A 23,741-nucleotide genomic window follows, 5' to 3' on the forward strand; every position below is an offset into this window, starting at 1 on the left:
GGGTCGGAGGAGGCAAAAGGAATCCTCTTAAAGGGGACGCGGCTGCGACGACTGCGCGTGCGCTTGCGCCCCCTGTAGGTGCAAAGGGGGTCGAGGGGCGACAACCGGAAGAGAGCTTGGAGTCAGGCGATTTGGAGACAGTTCCCGAAGGCAAGTCCCTCGCCAGCTGCGTCGACTTGGGCAAGTGACTCAGGCTCCTTGGGCCTCAGTTTTCTCCCTCTGTAGCGCTGCCTACCTCACAGGTTTTTGTGAACATTTGCTGAGGTGACACGGTTGTAGCGCTCAGGGTGGGCCTCGCGGGCCGTCGCTCCGCGTGCAGGGCGCCGCAGGGAGTCGGCCAGGGCCTCAGGCTGACGCCGCAGCGGACTGAAGGAGTCCTCGACTGCCTCAGGTCTGTAGCCCTCTGGGCCACCCTGTCCCTGTTTTACAGTTGCTTAGAACCGAGGGTGTTAGGTGGATTAAAATGGGTGTAAGAGACCTGAGATCGGTTCCATAGCTGGACTTGAAATTTATCGGAGACAAGGAGAGAGTAAAAGAATCCTTACGGGAATTCCCTGGTGCGCGCTTCCACTGTAGGGGCACGGGTCCTATCCCTGGTCGAGGAACTGGAACTAAGATCGTGCAAGCCGCGCGGCATGGCCAAAAAAAAGGATCATAACTGTAGCGACTGTCACTATAGAGTGCTTCCCGCGAACTGTGCTTTTAATCCTCACGCAGTATGGAGAGATTCCAATATTACAGGTGAGAAAACGGAGGTATCATAATGGGGTCAGGATTAGAACCCAGAGCCATGCGCTGAGTCCTTCAGAAGTTCAGGAGCGCAGGTAGACTCCCACCTTGGAACGTTTCCACATTTACATTCCATTGAATGCATTTACTTTGAGGGCAGAGCGTTGAGCCTGGGGACGTTACAAGAATGAGGTCTTGCATCTAGAGTCTTGATCTAAAAAGATTTTTCATGTTAAACATGAAATCTCTGGGGCTTCCCTGGTGACGCAGTGGTTAAGGATTCGCCTGACAATGCAGGGGACATGGGTTCGAGCCCTGGTCCAGGAAGATCCCACATGCCGCGGAGCAACTAAGCCCGTGCGCCTGCGCTCTACAGCCCGCGAGCACATCTACTGAAGCCCGCGTGCACCTCAACGAAGAGTAGCCCCCGCTCTCCGCAACTAGAGAAAGCCCACACGCGCTGCAATGAAGACCCAACGCAGCCAAAAATAAATAAATAAATAAATAAATAAAATGTATTTTTAAAAAAGAAACCTCTGTGGATTGATGGATGGGTAGATACATGAGAAAGCAAATACAGTAGAACGTTAACTAGATGGTGGGTTAACTAGTAGAACTAGTAGAATCTAGTGTATTCAGTGTGTTCACTGTACCATTCTTTCAACCTTTATATATTTGGAAACTTTCATAATAAAATGTTGGGGGGAGTTATGAAACAAAAACAAACTCTGTTAGTGCTAGCAATAGCAAGAGAATAAAACCAAATATTTAATTTGTAAATTTATTTATTTATTTATTGGCTGTGTTGGGTCTTCGTTGCTGCTCACCGGCTTTCTCTAGTTGTGGCGAGCAGGGGCTACTCTTCATTGCGGTGCGCCGGCTTCACATCGTGGTGACTTCTCTTGTTTCGGAGCGTGGGTTTCACTAGTTGTGGCACACAGGCTCAGTATTTGTGGCTCAGGTGCTCTGGAGCGCAGTCTCAGTAGTTGTGGTGCACGGGCTTAGTTGCTCCGCGGCATGTGGGATCTTCCCAGACCAGGGATCCAACCTGTGTCCCCTGCATTGGCAGGCAGATTCCTAAACACTGCGCCACCAGGGAAGTTCCCTGATTTCTATATTTTTATTTGTGCTTTTCTGTGTTTATGAAATTCTCTGTAATTAGCATGTACTACTTTCATAATTGGAATAAAAAATAAATTATTTCTAAAATAAAACAATCAGAACCATCTGTTGTATTCTGGATTATGTAAAACTTCTAGTTGTTCTTTCCTGGCCTTCAGAAAGCAAGCAGGAAAGAGCCCTGGCCAGAGTATATAGGAGCTTATGTATCCTAAAGGCATCCTAAAGTCCAAATGCCTCCTCATTTGGGGGGGTGCTTAGGTGTACTAACATCACTCTCTGAGTCCTACCACTCCTACATGATTGTTGCCTGGAATGTGCTGGTGGAGACAGTTGAGTAGTCTCCTAGGGAGAGAGAGGTGGAGTCAGCTAAGTGACCTAACAGAACTCTAGGTGTAAATAGTAATGATTCAACTCGTTTGGTGCAAAGTCTTGCAGCTTGTGATCACCAAAGAAGTTCATATGTAGCCTAGAAAATGTGCCCAGATCTGGGGATGTGACAAGTACAGCCTTTCTGGATTAGGAGGAAGGCAGCTAAGTTGCTAGGAGGCATCATCCAGGGAACCCCAAAGGTGGATTTTGTTTCTGTGAGCCCAGGTACTAACCTTTGCAATTTAGAACCCCAATGAAGCCCAAATTATGGCCTAATGCTAAAGAGGCCCATGGACTCCATTCTCTACTAAGGCCCCAGATGCTAAGGAGGGACACCCTTTTGAGCTTTTGCTCATCTGGTTATTCAACATCATCAAGTACATGCTATAATTTAGGCCCTGGTTGCATGCAGTAATACCATTCTGTCCTCAAGGTGTATATTCAAGTTGTTATTCAAACAGTCAATTTAGAGCACAGTTGTGATAAGGGTAAACTGCTGTGAGCCCACCTAATGTGGTTTTAGAGATTATAAGGGAGACTTCCAGGAGGAGATGTTTAGGTTGAGCCCTGAGGGACCAGTAGGAGTTAACCGTTGGGAAGGAGAAGGCTTTTCAGACAAAAAGGACCGCATGAGCAATTGCTCAGATCATGAGATTATGGCAGACCAGGGGCGAACCCCACCTCCCTACAGTATGGCTGGGGCAAAGAGTTCAAGTAGGAAAATGGAGGGCAAAGGAGCTGGGGCCGGGGCCTGCAAGGGCTAGTAGACCGTATTATGGAGTTTGGACTCTACTGAGGGCAGTGAGTAGCCATTGAAGGGTTTTAAGGAGTTATGTTGGGATGAGACCTTCTCAGAAGGAAGTGGCAGCTGACGGAATGGGAGATAACGAGGAGGGGAGGAGACTGAGAGCTAATTTGAATGGAGGGTAGCCGCAGGATAGTAGGGAAAGGAAAAGGGAGTCAGGGAGAGACGTGGCAGCAGCTGCCATTATAGGCAAACTTGGGGAAAGAGGAGAGATAATTAAAGGGTCAGTGTAGGAAGTATTGCTGTGTAATCGCAGTGTAAGCCCCCTCCTGTGACTTCATTTAAAAATCTGCATTATCGGGCTTCCCTGGTGGCGCAGTGGTTGAGAGTCCGCCTGCCGATGCAGGGGACGGGGGTTCGTGCCCCGGTCCGGGAAGATCCCACATGCCGCGGAGCGGCTGGGCCCGTGAGCCACGGCCGCTGAGCCTGCGTGTCCAGAGCCTGTGCTCCGCAACGGGAGAGGCCACAACAGTGAGAGGCCTGTGTACCGCAAAAAAAGAATCTGCATTATCCATTAATGATTTTAGAGTTGGATTCATATTGTTCTGGGAAGGTATGACAGTGTACTCAGGTTAGCCCAAAGGTGAGTATAGGTAAGAACAGGGATAGCCCTGCGTGGCCTGTTGACTAGCAGGTTACATGGGGAAGTAACATGGGATTGGGTGCAGGGAGACACCAATGGGGAGATCACTGCCGTCATCCAAGCAAGAGATGCCAGTGGTCTGATGTAAGGTGATAGAGATAGATGCGAAGGAGATGAGATATTCCAAGGACAAAAATCATAGGACTTGGAGATAGATTGGTCGTGGGAGCTGAGGAAGGAGGAGGAATCCAGGTCGATTCCCAGGTTTCTGGCTTGGGGTACTGGCTAGACAGTGGTATCGTTCTGAGACAGGGAATAAAGCAGAAGGAACTGATCTGCAAGAGGATGAACAACGATGAGTTCAGATACATGTGGAGGAGGTAAGAAGGAAGGATGAGAAGTGTGATGGCTCTAGGCTCTATGTGCCCTCTCCGAGAACAGAATTCCAGGTGCATGACCAGGTGATGGTGGATGGGCACCAGAGTCCTCTGATACATGGGATAGGCCTGCCCTTCCCACAGGGTGGGGCTTTCACTTATGCTGTATGGGAGCTCAGTAAAGTTCATCATTCCTAATATGATGATAAGAATGGCACCAGTGGGATTGTGTTCAGATTGAAAAGAAGCCTTTGGCCTTGGCAGACTGTGAAGAGTTAATGCATTTCCCACAGCAAGCCATTTACTCCCTACTAGGGAGTAGGGCAGTGCCCAATAAAAAAAAATAATAAAGCAACACTGGGGATAAAACATTCTACGAACCTGCCCATCTGGTTTCCTCCCTTTCCCTATGACATCAGTCTCCTCTGGCATCCAAGCAAAATGTTTTCTTCTCTGCCAGCCTCAGTCATGAGCTTCTCCCAGACCCTGGCCCTTGGGAGCAGTGGGCAGAAGAGGAAGTGATGGGGGAGTAAACCATCGGTGGGAAAATGAGTCATCTCAGAGAAACTGGTCCAGGCTGGCAGAGAGGGCTTGGGCTGGGTCGCTGTGGAATGTGTTTCTGGCCCCTGCACCCTAGGAGCTTTCTGTCATTCTTTGCCGCTTTATTAGTGCTGTGGAGTAAAATGAAACATTCTGGAGAGCTACATAATTAAGAACTGAGCTGTGCAGGAGAGGAGGGGGACAAGCAGCAGCAGAGCTAGGAGATCTGGAGAGAGTGTGGAAGGGGGTGCAGAGAGCTTTAGGGAAGCAAGTGCCATGTGTAGGTGGATGAGAAGAAGAGAAGGATGGGAAAGATAATTCAAGAAGAGTTGCAGTACATTGTGACTATTTGGTGTTTTCTTAAGAGACTGCAGAAAATCGGTAACATTTTCAATTATTTTGGGATAATGAACTGATGTTTCTTTGAATGTGGCCAGACAAGTAGGAACACGAGGGCCTGGTTTCATACGAGGTACATCTAAAGCAGTAAGTGTGCTGAATCTGTAGCAGCCTCATTGCTTCATTTTTGCCAACTTGCTGTATTCTGAAATGGAGGCCTCAAATAGCTTGTCATGTCAGGGCTGCTTTTTCTCGGATCCATGGGCTGCAGGGGTCAGTGAAGCACTGCCTCCCCTCCCAACCCCCCCACGACCCCGCGGAGTTGTGAAAGTTGTAAAGTTGGATGCAAAATATCGCACGTGAGCAGGATAGTCTTGATTCTGGAAGAATATTCACGCAGTGCTATCCAATAGAATTTGCATGATGATAGAAACGTTCTCTATCTGAGTGCAATATGGTAACCCCATGTGGCTACATGTAGCTCTTAAGCACTTGAAACGTGGCTGCTACAGCTGAGAAACTGAACTTTTAATTGTATTTAACTGTAATTAATTTTGATTTTAATAGCCAAATGTGGCTAGTGGCTACCATACAGGACAGTGCAGTTTATCATTTTCAAGGGTCTGTAAACCTGTACACCCCAAACTCCCCCCCAGAAAAGTTAAGAACCACTAGGACCAATCCCTTTATAGCCCTGTTGTGTTGGCACATAGTAAGTGTTTAATAAACACCTGTTAATTTTTTAACTAGTACTTAAAGAAGAGTTGCTCTAGCTCCAGAAAAAGGGAGCTGAAGTACAAAATGACAAATGGGCTTCTCAAGTTCATCAAGTTTTATTTTCTAATCCTAAGTTCCTTACCCTCTACCCAAAACTTTTCCCTAAACATTTTCCACTCTGTCACATACCTTGGAAACTTATTTTATGGCACAGTGAACCAGAAGCACAAGCAAAGGGTGGAAGGGGTGTGAAAAGATTAACAATAGTGCTGATAATGTTTTTTGATGCAGCAAGAGGATGCACTGATTTAATAGAATCCTAATGCTTTTGCACTCAATCTTGTACTAAGCAGATTTTTAATGAACTGCATCGATATAATTAGGTAACAGCACCTCAAAAGTAAACACATTCCTTAAAGGTAAAAACAAATATGGGAAGTACCTGCAGATTTTATAAAAGTAAAAAACAAACCAACAACAAAAAAAACCCCCCAAAACTTCCAAGCTGTACCTCCCGCAGTGCTAACATGTGCACAGTAGCTAAATTTCCTTCTGTCTGGCTGAGGCTGGCTCTCCCCCTCAGCCAGCACATGTGCAGGGCTTCTGTGAATGTCACATTGACAAACGTTCCCTGGAGCTAGGCAGCTGGGGACCAGTTTCTTTTGTTATTCCCTCCTTCTCGTGGGCTGCCAGTTTTTCTTGTCATGGCACACTCCTTGACAGTGCCTGCAGGAGACTAGGGTTTTTTCCCTCGTGGAACACTCTGACCCCAGCTCTAAAAGCCCAGGCTTGTGTATGTGGCATCTGGGACTTTGGTGGTTTTCCCCACTCCTTGCCCACTTGACATTTGTTCATTCATTCCACCGGGTATTTACTGAGCCGCAGAATAGCCTGGCTGTGTGCTGGGCGCCAGGGACACAAGAGTTATCAAGACCCCCACTGTTAAAAAAAAAAAAAAAAGACCCCGCACTGTTCACAGACAAAGGGGCAATGGCAATGGGTGCTCCTGCAGCTCTTAACCCAGAGCTGAATGGGGTGTTCAGGGAAGACTTCCTGGAGGGAGTGGCTTCTGAGCTGAGACCTGATGTACCAGCTGGTGTTAACCAGGTACATGAGGAGAGAAGAAAAGCATTCCAGGCAGAAGGAAAAGCATGTGCAAAGAAAGCTGGGATGACTTCTGTCGCTCTGGGGAAGCTACCCAGCTCAGCACAGCTAGGTGGGGCTGAGGAGTGTTCTTTCTTTCTCACTCTACAGCCGCCAGTGACTTAGGGTGAGAAGCCCTAAGGTAAATCAGAGCCTGGCTGGGTTAGATTATACATGTAAATCCTAAGTATTTCAGCTGCTCATACAAATGTTTATTGTATATGCCTGACTAGGATGATTGTAAAGGGGATGAGATAGGCTGGAGGGAGGGGAGAGCCTGAGGGGAATATAGTCTCACAGTCTCCTAGGGGAGCTGTGCAAAGCAAAAGGGTACTTGTTTGGAAGCCAGAAGGAAAGCAGAAGAGAACCAAGCAGAAACCTAGCGATCCCTCCTAGGCCTGAAGAAGAAGGGCCGCAGGGGGTGCTGTATTCAAATGCTAGGATGTTTATTAGTAACTATAATTCCCTAAGGAACTGGAAGCATCCTCGAGGTCCACCCAGAGGGGACTTGCTACACGGGAAATGTGCAGTTATGAATACCATGCAGATGTGAAAAAGAGCAAGTCCCTATACGTAGTTATGAAAAGATGTGCGAGATATTTATGGAATGCCTACTGTTGGCACTGTGCTTGATGCTAGGGGGCCAGTGGTGGAGGGGACAGTGTCTGCCTCCCAGAGAGAACCCCATCTGCATCCCTTTATCTTGGCCTTTGTGATTTGCCTCCACCAGTCTCTCCCTCATCTCCCATTACTCCCAGATTGCCAGCTTCTCTAGGATCTGCTGTGTCTGAAAGCCTGTACCACGTCTTGCAGGGGCTGGTTCTTCCCCTTGGAACATTGATTTCTCCACCTCTGCCTCCCCAGTCTTTAGCCTGACCAAACCCTCCTTGGCCTTCATGTCCGTGACTTAGTAAGTTGATATTCAGTGACACCAAGACCTGTGTGACCCCAGCCTAGAACTTTCCTCCCAGTTTGTACCTTGGAAAGGCCTAGGTGTCCCCTACTGCTCCTTTCATTCCCTCAGTATTTTTGCCAGTTGATTTGTCTAAGCACATTCTAGAATCTTTTTATCAAGTTCTATATGGCATCTTCTAGTTTTTTTCATTGGAATGGTGTTATATCTATAAATTTACATGGGGAAAATTTTTCCATTCTTGCTGTATTTGGCCCTCCCACCCAGAAGTTTGGTATCACTTTCTATTTAGTCACATCTTTTTTCTTCTTTTCTCCTATTTGTGGCTTGTAATTTTTATATTTATTGAAATCTATATCTGTAGCACTGTGCTGAGACCCAGGGACTACCTGTGGTGTCTTTTTTTGACACCACCTCTGACACCAAGTGTGTCGTTTTTCCACACCAGTTCTCCAATTTTCCAACGCCAACTCTGTGTCCAACAATTCACAACTACCCAGAGTTAGTGCAGACCCCACAGGTTAAGGGCTTAGTCCCATAAAACTTACCCTCAGTTCAGATGCCAGCTGAAAATGGGGTTACCAGTCTACCCACACTTCTTCCAGGCTGACTATAAATTTGGGGTTCCTATAGACTGTTTATCCCCCAAAATTCGTATGTTGGAACCTAACCACCAGTGTGATAGTATTAAGAGGTGAGGCTTTGGGGAGATAATTAGGTCATGAATAGGATTAGGGACCTTATAGAAGAGGCCTCAGAGAGCTCCCTCACCCCCTCTACCATGTGAGAACACAGAGAGAAGATGGCCATCTATGAACCAGGAAGTGGGCCCTCACCTGAACCTGCCCATGCTGGCACCCTGATCTTGGACTTCCAGTCTCCAGAACTGTGAGAACTAAATGTCTATTGTTTATAAGCCACCCAGTCTATATAATGTTCCGTGACAGCATCCTGAACAGACTAAGACAGGAGTCACGAGCATGGAGGTGTTATTCAAAGCCTTGCAAATGGAAACGATGAGAAGTGGTCCAAAGACTGAGGCCCGGAACACTTCTTCCTTTAGAGGCCAGGGAGAAGAGGTAGAGCAAGTAGATGAAGCTGAGGAGGAGCAGCCAGTGAGCCAGGAGAAGAGGGAGAGTCCTGGGGATACTGGAAGCCAAGCAAAGAATGAGCTTCAGAGGGGAGGAGAGCAACTGTAACAAGTACATCAATGAAGGACGCTGAGAACTGGCCACTGGATTTAGCAGCGTGGTGGTCACTGGTAACCTTGATAAACTGTTTTGGTAGAATGGACTGGAGAGTGAATGGGAAGTGTCTTAGTCTGTTCAGGCTCCTACAACAAAATACCATGTGCATCTCATTCAGTGTCCACTTCCTCTACACACAAAATGTAAACTCCATGTGGACAGGAGCCAGGTCTGAGTTGCTCCCTTTCATGTCCCTAGTGCCTAGATGGGGGCCTTGTACCAAGTAGGTGCTCAGTAAGTATCTCTTGAAATAATGAACAAGTGACTAAGACACAGGGCAGGAACTCTCAGTGTTTATCCTCTAATTGGCCAAAGCACTTAGGCAAGAAAAAATTAAATAAGTAATGGAGCTTCTCTTGGGCAGGTGCTGAGGGAGGTACATCTCTGTACCTAGCACCTAGCTCCGGGCCTGGCACACAGTGAAGGCTCAGAGAATGTTGCTAGCTGAATAAGCATTACCTCTTATATCTGCACGTACTCCTCCCATTGATGGTGATCTCATCAAGTCCCATGGCTTTAAGTGTCATCTATAATCTGATGACTCCCCAAATTACAGGTCTAACCTGGACCTCTTCCCAGAACTCATATATCCAACTGCATATTTGACATTTCCACTTAGAATATCTAATAGGCATCTCAAACTAACATAGCCAAAACAACTTTTTGTTTCTCTTTTGGCCAGCCTTCCCTATCTCAATCCATTCTTCTCATTGTTCAGGCCACAAGTCTTGGAGTCATCCTTAACTCGTCTCTTTCCCCCACACCCGGCATTCAGTTAATCAGCAAATCTGTCAGCTCCACCTCCAGAATATATCCAGAATCCAACCACCTCTCATCCTACCTCTGCTTCTACTGTCCTGGTCCAAGCCACCATCACCTCTCACCTGGACCGTTGCAGTAGCCTCTTCCTGGCCTCTCTGCTCCCGCTGGCTTCCCCACATTCTATCCTCCACCCAATAGCCAGGTCATCAAGTCTTGGCTCAAATGGCACCTTCTCAGAGAGACCTGCCTGGAAACCTCTATTTAAGACAAGATCTCTCACTCTGTCCCCTTTGGTTCCCTTAGTCTATTTTTATCCATTGAACTTAGCAGGGTCAGACATATTTTTGCTTGTTTATTATCTTTATTCTCTTGTTTGAATATAAGTTCCATGAAGAAGGGATTTTTGCCAGTTTTGGTCTCTTGTGGATCCCTAATAGGGTTCTGGTCACCAATTATGATGGAGTTTGCCGCACACCAACAAGCAATTCTCTGGACACCAGCTGGGTGTCCTACAATTCAACTCAGTTCTGACACCATCTACCTGGAGATGACATCAGATTCCACTGTCAAGGGTTCAGTCCTACAAGACTGCCCCCTCCCCCCATTTCAGATGCCAGTTGCAAGCCCAGGTTGTTACCTGTACTTTTGACCAACTGACTATAAGTCAGAGGTGCCCACGACCCCCTCCTTGAGTTCAGTTAATTTGCTAGAGCAGCTCACAGAACTCAGAGAAACATTTTACTTACTAAATCACTGTTTGTTTGTTTGTTTTAAACATCTTTATTGGAGTATAATTGCTTTAAATCACTGGTTTATTATGAAAGGCTGTAACTCAGGGAGAGCCAGATGGTAGAGACACAAGGTATGGGGAAAGGGTGGGGGGCTTCCATGTCTTCTGCAGCGCACTGCCCTTCCTGAGCCTCCATGTGTTCACCAACCTCGAAGCTCTCTGAACCCCATCCTTTTGGGTTTTTATGGAGGCTTTATTACATAGGCATGGTTGATTAAATCATTGGTCATTGGTAATTGAACTCACTCTCCAACCCCTCTTCCCACCTCAGGGGCCAGGGGTGGGACTGAAAGTTCTAAGCCTTTAATCTCACGGTTGGCTCCACTGACAACCAGCCCCACCTTAGGTGCTTTCCAAAAGTCAGCTCATTAGCAGAAACCCAGTTGTGGTGGGAAGGGGCTTGCTATGAATAACAAAGCACTCATTTCACCTTTATAGCTCTGAAGTGATTTCAGGAGCTGAGGACAAGAGACCAAATGTTATAACAAAAGATGATCCCACTGCTCTTGTTACATTTATATGTAACAAGATATATATATATTATATATATATGAAATATTTCTTATCATAAATCATAATGTCACAATCCCCAGCATCCAGAACGGTGACTGACACCTGGTTCTCTCTCAGCAATCATGAATGAAGGTTTGAATGAACTCTTGAGTTCTGGAGAATCAGGTTTTCTTCCAGTCAGTGAATAAGAATGGAGATGCCAGAAATCAGATACCAACTGCTTGTTCCTTTGTCTTGGGCCCTAGAATAATTGAGATTTAACTGGGGCCACTTTGCATATAATTAAAGAGTGACAGCAAGGTCACCTAGTGAGTCAGAGGGGACTCCTAGAGCAGGCTCAAGTCCTGCCTCATAGTCTATGCAGGAGGGAACTTGTTCTGTAATTGTTGGACATCCCATCCCTTTGTCTGTAAGTAAGCCCACCTGCCTTGTGGTCCTTACACAGGGCTGTGAGTTTGGGATCTGTGGCATTCAGGCTCATCCTAGATTATTTATTTATTTTTTAGCCACACCGCTTGGCTTGTAGGATCTTAATCCCCCGACTAGGGATTGAACCCGCGTCCTCAGCAGTGAGAGCGCTGAGTCCTAACCACTGGACGGCCAGGGAAGTCCCATCCTAGATTATTTAGGGCACTGGTTCTCAACTAGGGGGCAATTTCACCCTCCAGCAGACATTTGACGCTGTCTGCAGACTTTTATTTATTTATTTATCTTTGGCCGTGGGCTCTAAGTTCCCCGACCAGTGATTGAACCCGGGCCCTCTGCAGTGAGAGTGCAGAGTCCTAACCACTGGACTGCTAAGGAATTCTCTGTCTGGAGACATTTTTGGTTAATAACTGGGTATGCGGTGCAATTGGCATCCAGTGGGTAGAGGCTAGGTATGCTGTTAAACATCCTTCAACGCACAGAACAGTCCCCCAACAGAAAACTTTCTGGTCTAAAACGTTGGTTCTGAGGTTGAAGAATCCTGGTTTAGGGTACCATTAATGATAATTGGTAGCCAGCATCATTGACTTTTGCCATGTGCCAAGTCCTATACCACCTACTTTATATGCACCATCTCAATCTCCAAACTGTCCTTGAGAAACAAGGACTATTACAATCCCCATTTTACAGGTGAGGAAACTGAGGCTCAGAGAGGTAGAGTCACTTACCTAAGGTCAGACACCTTAGTAGGGGCAGGGTAAGGCTGCACACCCAGGTCCGCCTGGCTTCAAAGTCTGTACTTTTAGCCTCTACTCTGGGTTTTCTACTTACTGATTGGGAGCTGAGGGGGGCCCACTAGGCCTCTCTGGACATGCCTGAAGTTATCTGCTGCCCCCCACGACAGGGGGCTGAGCAATCAGGCTTCGGAGGTATCTGTCCATTCGGGCGAAGCTTGGCTATGGGCCAGAAGGAAGCATTTTCTTCCCTGAGTTGTCCCAGTCTGTCTGGCCTCACTCTCCCTGCACTGCAGTACAGTACTTGGCTCCACAACTCAGTTCCCCTGCCAGCCCCAGACTAGTGCCAGCCCTTCTCCGTGGGAAGAAAGCTTCTAGATTCAGACCTAGGCCTTGCACACTCTCCCACTGAGCCTCTCCTTTCTGTACAGGAGTTCTTGAATCAACCCTGGGGACTGCAAGGTCACATTCCTCACACTTCCTTTCAGGTAAGGGAGGGCTGGAGCTGCTAGGTTGGTGACAGAACTCATGGTCCAAGAAAGCGCTTGAGGTCCCAGAAAATCTTGGAAAGTGATTGCTGGACAGGGCTGGGAACAGTGCAGTCCTGGGCCAGTGGCAGGGTGCAGGCTGTGGCTTTTTCTATCTTGTTTTGGGACCTCCAGTCCCTGCAAGAAATCCCTCAGTGTGCTTGTGAACAAATCCAAAGGGCTTTCTGAGGGCCCTGGGAAAGTCTGATGGCTAAAGTACAAAGAATTTGTTCAGGGAAGATCAAGACAGTCAAGGACCAATCTGGGGTCAAATTTGAGAGGAAACAACTCTGAATTAGTTTAAAAAATCCATTCTTTCTTCAGTCCATCTGTCCATCCATTCATCTATCCATCCATTCATCCGTCCATCCAACATATATTTAGGGAGCTCCCACCAGGAGCCACGGATGCTGAGAGTCTCCGGGGACACACATCATCTCCCTTTGTCTGGGGAGGTGAGGCAGCTCAGAGGTTTCATCTACCACGTGGGACCGTACAGTCAGACAGAGCAGGGTTCAAATTCCAGCCTTGTCATTTCCTAGCAATGTGACTTTAGGCAAGGGACCTCACCTCTCCGCACCTCATTTTTCCTTGTCTGTGTAATGGAGAGATCAACAGCTCTTAACATCCACCTTATAGAGTTGTGAGAAGTCAAGGAGATAATGTGTCCCAAATGCTTAGCACATAGTAAGTTCTCAGTACATAACAGCAGTAGCTACCATCTTTTGGACCTTGGCTAGGTCTTTTTTTTGGGGGGGGGTGCTGCACTGCACGGCATGCAGGATCTTAGTTCCCCAACCAGGGATCAAACGCGTGCCCCCTGCAGTGGAAGCATGGAGTCTTAACCACTGGACCACCAGGGAAGTCCCTGGCTAGGTCTTTAGATGCATTATTTAATATAAACCTTGCCACCACCCTACAATGAAGGTATTATCTCCATTTAAAAATCAGGAACCTATACCTCTGAGAGGCTAACTCGTAGGAGGGCACACAACTTAGGTTTTTCCCAAGTCTGTCCCATTCCAAAGCCTATGATCTCAGAAGCTTTGCCTCCCTCTAATGATGATTTCCAGTAATAAGAATAGAAAATGCATGTTTTCAGGCTCAGAAGGGTTCTCAAGAAAACTCAGCAGCTAGGAGTGGAAAACAGTGAGTTGCCCAGACATGTGATGCTACAGAACCCAATTGATGGGCCAGTTCAGTGGGACCTGGTGAGGGAATCTTGCATTCATTCCAAGAGTATAGGTTATTCTAGAGCAATTGTTCTTTATCCTCCTTGGGTTCTGAATCCCTTTGTGCCTCTGATGAAAGGTATAGATCCTCTCCCTGGAAAAATGCCTGTGAGCACAACACACATCTTGTGCATAATTCCTGGGGACATGTAAAACCTTCGCAATCCATCCACCGGACCCCCTTTAAGAACCCTCCCCTAGGGCAGCGTTTCCCAAGTGTGGGACACATATCACTGGCAGGGTCCCAGATCAGTTTAGCAATGTGAGGACAAAACATTTTATATTATAACATTTGTTTATATTTTATGGTTACCTTCTATTTATGATAAATGAGACTAGTATTCTGTTTATGGTAATAATATAAATTTGCCTTTTAAAAATGCTTATTAAAAATAGGGAGTTTAATTAAAGAAAAATATTGAAGAAATAATAGTAGAGGTAGGGTGCAGGTATGGCAAAAATCATGAGGATGATTTAGGAAATGTCTCTGGGGTTTCTCCTTGGTGGAGTCATAGTGGGTTTACTTTAGCTTCATCTGAATTTCCAGAGGACCCTGGAAATGACTTATTCTTGGGCTGTCTACGTTGATGGCATGGTTCTGAGCAACTAAAAATGCTGTTGAGTCTCCACTTTCTTACCTTCCCATGGAATTCCCTTAGTGCCTATGATGAGCTGAACCCTCCCTGCTGCCAATCAGAACTACACCAGATACTGTTCTCATGCAGATCTAAGTGCAAGCATTTGGGTGCTGTACCCATTCATTTATTCAGCAAACACCATGTGCCAAGTAGCAAGCATAGGCCGTGCTCCATTCACGCCCAGAAAGTGTGAAACCCCCAGCACCCAAGGGTAAAGCCAACTTGTCTGAGGTGGTGGAAAGAACACTAGATTTGGAGTCATACAGACCAGGGTCTTAGAAACCTGGTTCCATAACTAACATGCTGTGTAATCACAGGCCGGTCCTGTCCCATCTGCTGTGGTGGCTTTTCTGACGTAACTTTTTTTTGCTGAGCCGCACAGCTTGCAGGATCTTAGTTCCCCAGCTAGGGATTGAACCCATGCCCTCGGCAGTGAGAGCTCAGAATCCTAACCACTAGACCACCAGAGAATTCCATGACATCACTTCTGATACTCTGTCTGTTTGTTTGTTTTTCTAACACCAGATACTTACTTTTACACATCAATTCTCCAACATCCACTGGGTGTCCAACAATTCAGTTCTGACGCTGACTCCCAGAGTTAGCACAGACCCACAGGCTAAAGGCACAGACCCACAAGACTGCCCCCACTTCAGGTGCCAGCTGCAAATGGGGTGCCCAGGTTACCCTCACTGTGCCCAGCTGACTACAAATTTGGGTTCCCACAACCACTTCCTCAGGCTTGATAATTCTCTAGAATGACTCACAGAACTTAGATAAGTACTCTACTTACTATTACAGATTTATTATAAAGGATGCAACTCAGGAACAGCCAAATGGAGGAGATGCATAAGGCAAGGTATTGGGGGGTGGGGTGGTGCAGAGTTTCAATGTCCTCTCAGGGTGCACCACCTGCACAGCACTTTATGGTTTTGGAGTTTTTATGGAGAATTTGTTACATGGGCACGGCCACTGGTGATTGAACTCAATCTCCAGCCCCTTTCTCCTCCCAGGAGGTCAGGAGATGAGGAAGGTAGGAGAAGGGGACATGGGTAGAAATAGGGGGCTGAAAGTTTCAACCCTCTAATCATATGGTTGTTTCCTCTGATGACCAGCTATCTAGATATCTGAAACTATCTGTATATCTGAAGGCAACTTGCCTCCTTCCCCCCAAAGAGTCACCTTGTTACCTAAACTCCAGCGTAGTTGATAGGGACTCATTATGGTAACAAAAGATGCTCTTATAACTCAAAGAATTTCAAGGGTTTAAGAGCTCTGTGCCTGGATCTTTGGACAAAGACCAAATACATATATATATGTTTTATTATCCTTCTTTGAGTCTGTCTTCTGGTTACAAAAAGAGAGTATTCAGCTGAATAAAAGGTTGCCAACTGGAGGCCCATAGGCCATATCTAGACTGGACTGTGTTTTAAGAAATGAATTTGTGACCAACATTAAAATGATGATATTTCCCATAAAAATAATTCAGATTTCTGGTCTCTCTTGAAAATCAGATTATTTTAGCAACACTGGGTCAACAATCCCAAATGGCAACATCTGCCTGACACCTTTTAAAGGGCTTTTCTAGGGACTTCCCTGGTGGTGCACTGGTTAAGAATCCACCTGCCAATGCACAGGACACGGGTTCAAGCCCTGGTCTGGGAAGATCCCACGTGCCATGGAGCAACTAAACCTGTGCGACACAACTACTGAGCCTGTGCTCTAGAGCCCGCGAGCCACAACTACTGAGCCCACGTGCCACAACTACTGACGCCCGCACGCCTAGAGCCCGTGCTCTGCAACAAAGAGAAGCCACCGCAATGAAAAGCCCGCACACCACAACGAAGAGTAGCCCCCGCTCGCCACAGCTAGAGAAAGGCTGCGTGCAGCAACGAAGACCCAATGCAGCCCAAAATAAATGAATAAATTTTTTTTAAAGGGCTATTCTATTTGCCACAGTCCCCTCCACTCCCTATTGTACCACCTACCTCACCTCACTCATTAATGTTACCTGCTGGGCTCCTGTACTTCTAAAGCCCTTTCAAACCCCCAAACCCATGATATTGGAAAGATTAGGTTACTGTTGACTAGAAACTCCTTGAGGATGAGGCTGTAACTGACTCTGGGTATATATTTCAAGCATCCAAATCCTGCACAGAACATTTCATTTACAACTAGCGGATATTTATTACCTGCCTCACTGTGTGATAAGCAGACAGGAAATGAGAAATGATTCTGCAAAAATAAGTGGTAACAGAGTGAAAAAGGCCGTTGGTTCCTAGAAATAATATCCCCAAAAGGTCTCTTGGGGTTAAACACAGGCCAGAAAAGCATGAGTTTATTTTTTTTTTTAATATTTATTATTTATTTTGCTGCGTCAGGTCTTAGTTGCCGCATGCAGGATCTTTGTTGGGGCATGTGTGATCTTTAGTTGCGGCACACGGGATCTTTTAGTTGCGGCATATGGGCTCTCGTTCCCCAACCAGGGATCGAACCCAGGCCCCCTGCATTGGGAACACGAAGTCTTTATTATTTTATTTAATTAAGTTATTTATTATTTATTTATTTATGGCTGTGTTAGGTCTTCATCGCTGCACGTGGGCTTTCTTTAGTTGCGGCGAGCAGGGGCTGCTCTTCGTTGTGGTGCGCAGGCTTCTCATTGCAGTGGCTTCTCTTGTCACGGAGCACGGGCTCTAGGCATGCGGGCTTCAGTAGTTGTGGCACGTGGGCTCAGTACTTGTGGCTCACAGGCTCTAGAGCGCAGGCTCAGTAGTTGTGTCACACGGGCTTAGTTGCTCTGCAGCATGTGGGATCTTCCTGGACCAGGGATTGGACCTGTGCTCCCTGCATTGGCAGGCGGATTCTTAACCACTGCGCCACTGGGGAAGCCTGGGAACACGAAGTCTTAACCACTGGACCACTAGGGAAGTCCCAGCATGGTTTTCTTTTTCTTTTTTTTAAAGAGAGGGTACAGAGGGAGAATTGGGAGAAACAAGCTTGCTATTCAAGGGGAGTTATTATTATTTTTTTAATATAAATTAATTTAATTTATTTATTTGGCTGCGTTGGGTCTTCGTTTCTGTGTGAGGGCTTTCTCTAGTTTCGGTGAGCGGGGGCCACTCTTCATCGCACTGCGCGGGCCTCTCACTGTCGCGGCCTCTCCTGTTGCGGAGCACGGGCTCCAGACGCGCAGGCTCAGTAGTTGTGGCTCACGGGCCCAGTCGCTCCGCGGCATGTGGGATCTTCCCAGACCAGGGCTCGAACCCGTGTCCCCTGCATTGGCAGGCAGATCAACCACTGCGCCACCAGGGAAGCCCCAGCATGGTTTTTGATAGTGCTCTTCCTTCACTTTTTAAATATTTATTTATTAATTTTTGGCTGCATTGGGTCTTTGTTGCTGTGCGCGGGCTTTCTCTAGTTGCAACGAGTGGGGGCTACCCTTTGCTGCGGTGTGTGGGCTTCTCATTGCGGTGGCTTCTTTTTGTCGCGGAGCATGGGCTCTAGGCTCGCGGGCTCAGTAGTTGTGGCACAGGGGCTTAGTTGTTCCATGGCATGTGGGATCTTCCCAGACCAGGGATTGAACCCATGTCCCCTGAATTGGCAGACGGATTCTTAACCACTGCACCACCAGGGAAGTCCCACTTTTAAAAAAAATATTTATTTATTTATTTATGCTGTGCCCGGTCTTAGTTGCTGTGTGTGGGATCTTCGTTGTGGCTTGTGGACTTCTTGGTTGCCGCATGCATGCGGGACCTAGTTCCCCGATCAGGTATCAAATCCAGGCCCCCTGCATTGGGAGCGTGGAGTCTTACCCACTGGACCACCAGGGTAGTCCCTCTTCCTTCACTTTTAAAGAAAATAATTAGGGTCAAGAGCTGGTTGAGATGAGCAGCAAACACATAAGATGCTCGGGAAGGCAGGTGCTACAAATGGAGAAAAACCTACAGGCATTTATCGAGCAAAATCCTCTTATCTGTTAGAAAACCTCAACATCATCCCATTTCAAACCCCTTTTCTTCAAAGTTATTAATAAGAAAAAGGCACACTGTCTCCTCAGCTAAATGTATTAAGGTAATATTGAAGTTAAGAGAATGGACTTTAGGGTCATCCAGACCTGGAATTTATTCCTTTATTAACAGCTTGACCTTGTGAAAGTCAATTTCCTAATCTGTAAAATGGGAATATAAGACCTGGAATTCTTAATTCAATGCATATCTAAGTCAGTGCATGCTATGTGGCAGACGCTGAATTCGATGATGAAGATGCAGCAGTAATGAAGACAGGCAGGGACAGATAGACGATAACTGAGCAAATAAATACATGAGATAATTCATGTGAATTTATTCTGAAGGAATAAATGAGGCAAGTACAATGGAGGAAATAAAAAAGTTACTTCAGTAGAGAGTAACTGGAGTGTGGTGGTAGGGGGTAAATAGAGATGATTCTTTGGGGAAGGAGGCATCTGAGCTCAAATCTAAATGAGCAGAAGTTATGCCAGGAGGGAGATGGGAGGAAAGGGGTCCCAGGCACAGCTGTTGTGAGGAGCAACTGAGTAAATGCCAAGCACTTGGTGATAGGCAACCACTCAATACACAGCTGCTGTTCTTATGACCTCATCCCCCTTAACGACTCTCAGCTCCTTCTGTTCAAACAAGGAGAAGCTGGCCAAGCCATAGATCAGAGGGTTTAAAACTATATACATGAAAAGTAAAGGCCCCCAAGAGAGATTCAGGTTCTGGCATCATCGTTAGATTCCATAGTTCTGAATCATGCATCCAAGTCAGGTAGAAGCACTAACCCAGACTCACTCCTGTTGCCAATCCAACTTCTTCCCCAACAGCAACTCCGTGTAGAACTACTTTAACTCCTCCAACCCATAATCCCACCACTGGAAACCTGAAACTGGGAAAAGTCTCTTAATTTGATTTAATTGATATGCATATGTTGTACCCGAGTTTCTCATTATTCCCAGCTGGTTTCTCTTTGGCATTGTGTGCCTCTCATCAAATTGTAAGGGGCTCTGGATTAATGAGAGTGGGTGGTCAAGTAGAAACAGGCAGAAATGTAAACAGAAAGCTTCTGGTTACATGATTAAACTGATAACTTGTTTATGGAAGTTCAAAAACACATTTTAGGCATTTAAGGGTTGGTTGTTCAAAACCTTGCCATGACTCTTGGGACAGTTCCATAAATTGACAGCCATCGGTAAGATTCTTCCAACCCTTACTATGTGCCACAAGTTGTGCTGAGAACTTCAAATGCACTAGTTTATTTAATACTTCCAACATGCCAATGAAGTGGTTTCCTTTTATATTTAGTCCCTTTACAGATTAGAAAACCGAGGTTCAAACAGCTAGTAAAATGACAGGGCTAGGATTTAAATATTTAAATTCAGATCTGATCCTGCTCCCCACCCCCACCCCAAGTCCTTGCTTTTTAAACCACTTAGTGGTTAGTCTCCCTAAACCAGAGGAAATACCTTTGAGGGATGCCATTCTATTCATTAGGGCACCTCCGCCCTAGAGGTAAATCCCCACCAAGAAACGCCCACACAGGAAAGACTGCCTCATCGGAGCAAGAAGCCCCACCCTGGACACACACCACCGGGATCAGCACTCCCAAATCCACCCGGAGGGCCCCCCACCCCCTTAAATGAGGTCTGCACTGCCCAGCAGGGAGACCCCACTCTTGGGGATAATCTCTTAATTCATAAGGAAACCCTCTCCCATTTCTGAGGACCTCTGACACCTCCAGTCCCATATTTCAGAGGAGGTCCGGCTGCATAATTTGCATGGACCAATGCAATATGAAAATGTGGCGTCCCTTGTTTAAAAAAAAATACGAATTTCAACAATGAGACAGCAGAGCATCAAACCAAATCCTGGGGCTCCTCTTCTGCGACTGCACGGATCACTTGCCCACGAAGCCAGCCCTGCTTAAGAGATACTCTTCTAGTGAAGCGATTGGCTACCTCAGTCAGAAAGGGTAAATCCTTCCGACCTGGGATGGGAGGAAGGGACGTAGGATACCCAAATTCCAAAGACAATACTTATTCGAGAACACACTCTGGGACAACTTCCGTAAATTTGGAATCACTTCTCTTGACCTGGGCGGAAGCTTCCTTCGCACCTCTCTAGCCGCTGGGCTGTCCTCGCGACCCCACCCCAGCACCACCTTCGGGATGTTTGGCCTCATCTCGTGCGGCCCATTGCCGGGGCAACCGACGCCGAGAGCTGTGCATTGTGGTCTGCAACAAAATGCAGGAGAAAGATCCAGAGGGAACCATTGAGTCCATGGGCCAATGGGAGAGTTCTGGGGGCTGTGTCAAGCCAATAGGGACGTTCGGTGGGGGGCGGGGCCGGCGGGAGCAGGGCGGGGCTTAGGTACTAGGCGGCGGCGGTTGGCGTGGGGCTCCATAGATGCGCCACGGCTTTAGTAGGGACCGGTCGTCTCGACGGGTCTGAGCCTCGCCAGCCCCTCCCCCAGGAGACCGTTGCAGTCGGCCAGCCCCTGCTCTTTGGTGAGAGACTCGGGGGATTCCACTGTCTGGCTTCGTCCCCTGCTGGACTTATCCCGCCGTTCGGTCCGCGCGGCCCGCGCTTCCTGAGAAGTGGGGTGGGGGGCCGTCCCGGGGTGGCGTGGAGCGGGCGGAGCGGGCCGGGGAAGCTGGCGCCTCGCAGGCGCAGCCCATACCCCAACTCCTCACCCTTTGCCCGGGCCTCGCCCCCCAGGTAACCATGTGTGACCGAAAGGCCGTGATAAAAAATGCCGATATGTCGGAGGAGATGCAACAGGACTCGGTGGAGTGTGCTACTCAGGCATTGGAGAAGTATAATATAGAGAAGGACATTGCGGCCCATATCAAGAAGGTGAGGACAGGGCGCGGGCGTGGGGTTTCGGGCAGTTTGCGCTCAGCTGGGGCGAGTCACAACTTAGTTCCTTCTCCTCGATCCTGCGTCCCCCGAGCAATGGCAGAGATACTTGGGGGACACGCAAAGTAGCGCGGGTGTAGAGGTTTCCAGAAAAGGACGCAAATGAATTTTGCGCTTCTCTTGAAGATCGGCCCCTCAGCGCTCGAAGTTTTTTTTTTTTTTTTTTTTTTAATTACCCAGCTCCACGGGGAAAGCGCCACCTAGTAACGGTTTCTAGGATCAGGCAGCAGCGGTTCCCCCTTCTGCATGATTGCTGCGCCCAGGATCCATCTGGGTGCTCGAGAGGGGGGGAGCTGCGTGGGTGTTTCCAGCAGGGCCGAAGGGAGATCTTGCCAGCCTTCAGTGGGGAGTCAGTCGGCAGTTGAGGGAAAGTGGGTGGTAGTGAGGGCTGGGTACTAGGTTGGGGGATTGGTAAATGGCAGTCTGTAGAAAGCTGGCAGGCCTGCCAACTTCTCGAGCTATGTTTTCTAGAAGGGAAGGAAGCTGGCAGCCTAAGCCGTGGGAGGGTTCCAGTCGAGAATGAGAAGATGAAAGACTTCAGATGGAGCAGAAATAAATACCTTTTTGACAAAGGCAGCATCAGTGCGTTGGTCTAGTTTGTAAGAATTTTATTCCCCTTAATCTAAAAGACGTTCTTGCTGTGTACAATACAACAGTAGCCAAATTTTGCCTAACTCGCCAGAGACTTGTAGTACTTTCATAGATTAGGACTAGCTTTGGCCCCTGCCTAGAGCTACCCAGTGAAACCTAGAGCCTCTGGGGGTGGGGAAAATAGGGAAAAGTTGTTACTGCAGTTTGCTCTCCTTGAGGACCAGGTGGTAGATTAGCACTATTAGGATAGATGTGGGAAGAAGGGCTTTTGACAGTAAAGATAAAATTTGACCAGGTAGCTGTCAGGTTCTGCTTCCAGCATTCTTTTTATAGGGACAGTGGAGTGCCAAGTGTCTTGTCCGTTTAAATTTTGATCCACAGTGGTTTAGAAGCTCATTGAGGCTTTGTTCTTTTGGAAGTCTTGTTTTCAATAATACTGAAATGAGTTATAATGGGGGTATTTTGGGCTAAATATTTACTATTTTCTTGGCTTTTGTAGGTGCATGTCGTACAGTAGGAGGATAGTTTAGTTCTGTTTAAAAGCTAGAGGATAAACTAGAACTGATGTCACCTGCTGTTAATGAATAAGAATATTCTAGAAGTTATGAAGGTGTAATTGCCATGATAACAAAGTGCTGTGTCTCTGAGGCTGCCCTTTCTGACTTTTACCTCCCCAGCCCCCATTCCCAGCTTAGCTCAGATTGCAAGTATGTTTGCATTAATGCACCATGTAGGCGATTTGGAGCTGAGGAACATTCTTTCATTCTAAGAATTTGCAGATGCTGACGTTCCTTCTTTCTGCTCTGCTTATCTAGGAGGCAAACTCTGACCTCTGGTTTAGCACTAAAATTCTGTGCTCTTTTTCTCCTCCCCTTCTCCCAGGAGTTTGACAAGAAGTACAACCCCACCTGGCACTGTATCGTGGGGAGAAACTTCGGTAGTTATGTGACACATGAAACCAAACACTTCATCTACTTCTACCTGGGCCAAGTGGCCATTCTCCTGTTCAAATCTGGTTAAAAGCGTGGACTGTGCCACACACCCAGTGATCCATCCAAAAACAAGGACTGCAGCCTAAATTCCAAATACCAGAGACTGAAATCTTCAGCCTTGCCTAAGGGAACACCTCGATCTTTATTGCGTTGTTTTGTACAGGGCATTCTCTGTACTAGTTTGTTGTGGTTATAAAGCAATTAGCAAAACAGCTTACATTTGTATTTATTTTCTATTCCATACCTCTCTGCCCCATGTTTTTTCTCTTCAAAATCCATTCCTTTAAAGAAATAAATGTGTTGGAGAAGTGTGCGTTAATAACGATTTGTTCAAATAATCTAGGGTTGAAGATGGCCTATTGTTTGATCTTGGGTAGCTTGGTGGGGGTGATTCCTTGAAGTTTCTGTGGGATATAATAGACCAGCCTATTCAACGCTCTTGAGTTTCATTCTTGCCCATCCTGCTACTGTTATGCATGGAAGAATACTACTCAGAAGTGCATGTTGAGAAATGCATGGCAGAGAAACTACTGAATTAACTCTTACTCCTAATCTGATGCTTTCCTTAAGTGCTCATTTTGTTAAAAGATACTGCTATGGAGTGTCCTGGGCCTTAGGCCTCAAGTGGTGATGAATGTATAGTAGTTCCATGGTTGTAAAATGGAAATAAGCTAATAAGAAAGCTGGGCTCTAGACTAATTTCCCCTCCCCTGCCTTGGC

General features: G+C 46.9%; 1 protein-coding gene across 3 annotated transcripts; it reads left to right on the forward strand.

Annotated features, from left to right (window-relative positions):
* Nucleotides 1-16: 16 nt before the first annotated feature.
* DYNLL1 (dynein light chain LC8-type 1) lies at nucleotides 17-23,343 on the forward strand. Of its 3 annotated transcripts, none has more exons than XM_081251752.1 (3): nucleotides 17-150; nucleotides 21,238-21,375; nucleotides 22,912-23,343. In XM_081251752.1, the coding sequence occupies exons 2-3, from the start codon at nucleotides 21,244-21,246 to the stop codon at nucleotides 23,047-23,049; spliced, it is 270 nt and encodes an 89-aa protein (XP_081107878.1). In that variant the 5' UTR covers nucleotides 17-150; nucleotides 21,238-21,243; the 3' UTR covers nucleotides 23,050-23,343. The 3 variants fall into 3 exon arrangements, with proteins under 3 accessions (XP_081107878.1, XP_081107879.1, XP_081107877.1); XM_081251753.1 differs by lacking the exon at nucleotides 17-150 and adding an exon at nucleotides 261-391; XM_081251751.1 differs by lacking the exon at nucleotides 17-150 and adding an exon at nucleotides 20,882-21,026.
* Nucleotides 23,344-23,741: the final 398 nt, after the last annotated feature.

The sequence above is a fragment of the Mesoplodon bidens genome, assembly GCF_964165515.1.
Source record: "Mesoplodon bidens genome assembly, chromosome: 13".
In the NCBI taxonomy this organism is placed as follows: domain Eukaryota; kingdom Metazoa; phylum Chordata; class Mammalia; order Artiodactyla; family Ziphiidae; genus Mesoplodon; species Mesoplodon bidens.

Excerpts from the sequence above, each read along its gene's own strand:
- DYNLL1 (XM_081251752.1), top strand. The coding sequence starts at position 21,244 with ATGTGTGACCGAAAGGCCGTGATAAAAAATGCCGATATGTCGGAGGAG. Across the intron at positions 21,376-22,911 it reads TTGCGGCCCATATCAAGAAG|GAGTTTGACAAGAAGTACAA; the intron begins GTGAGGACAGGG and ends CCCTTCTCCCAG.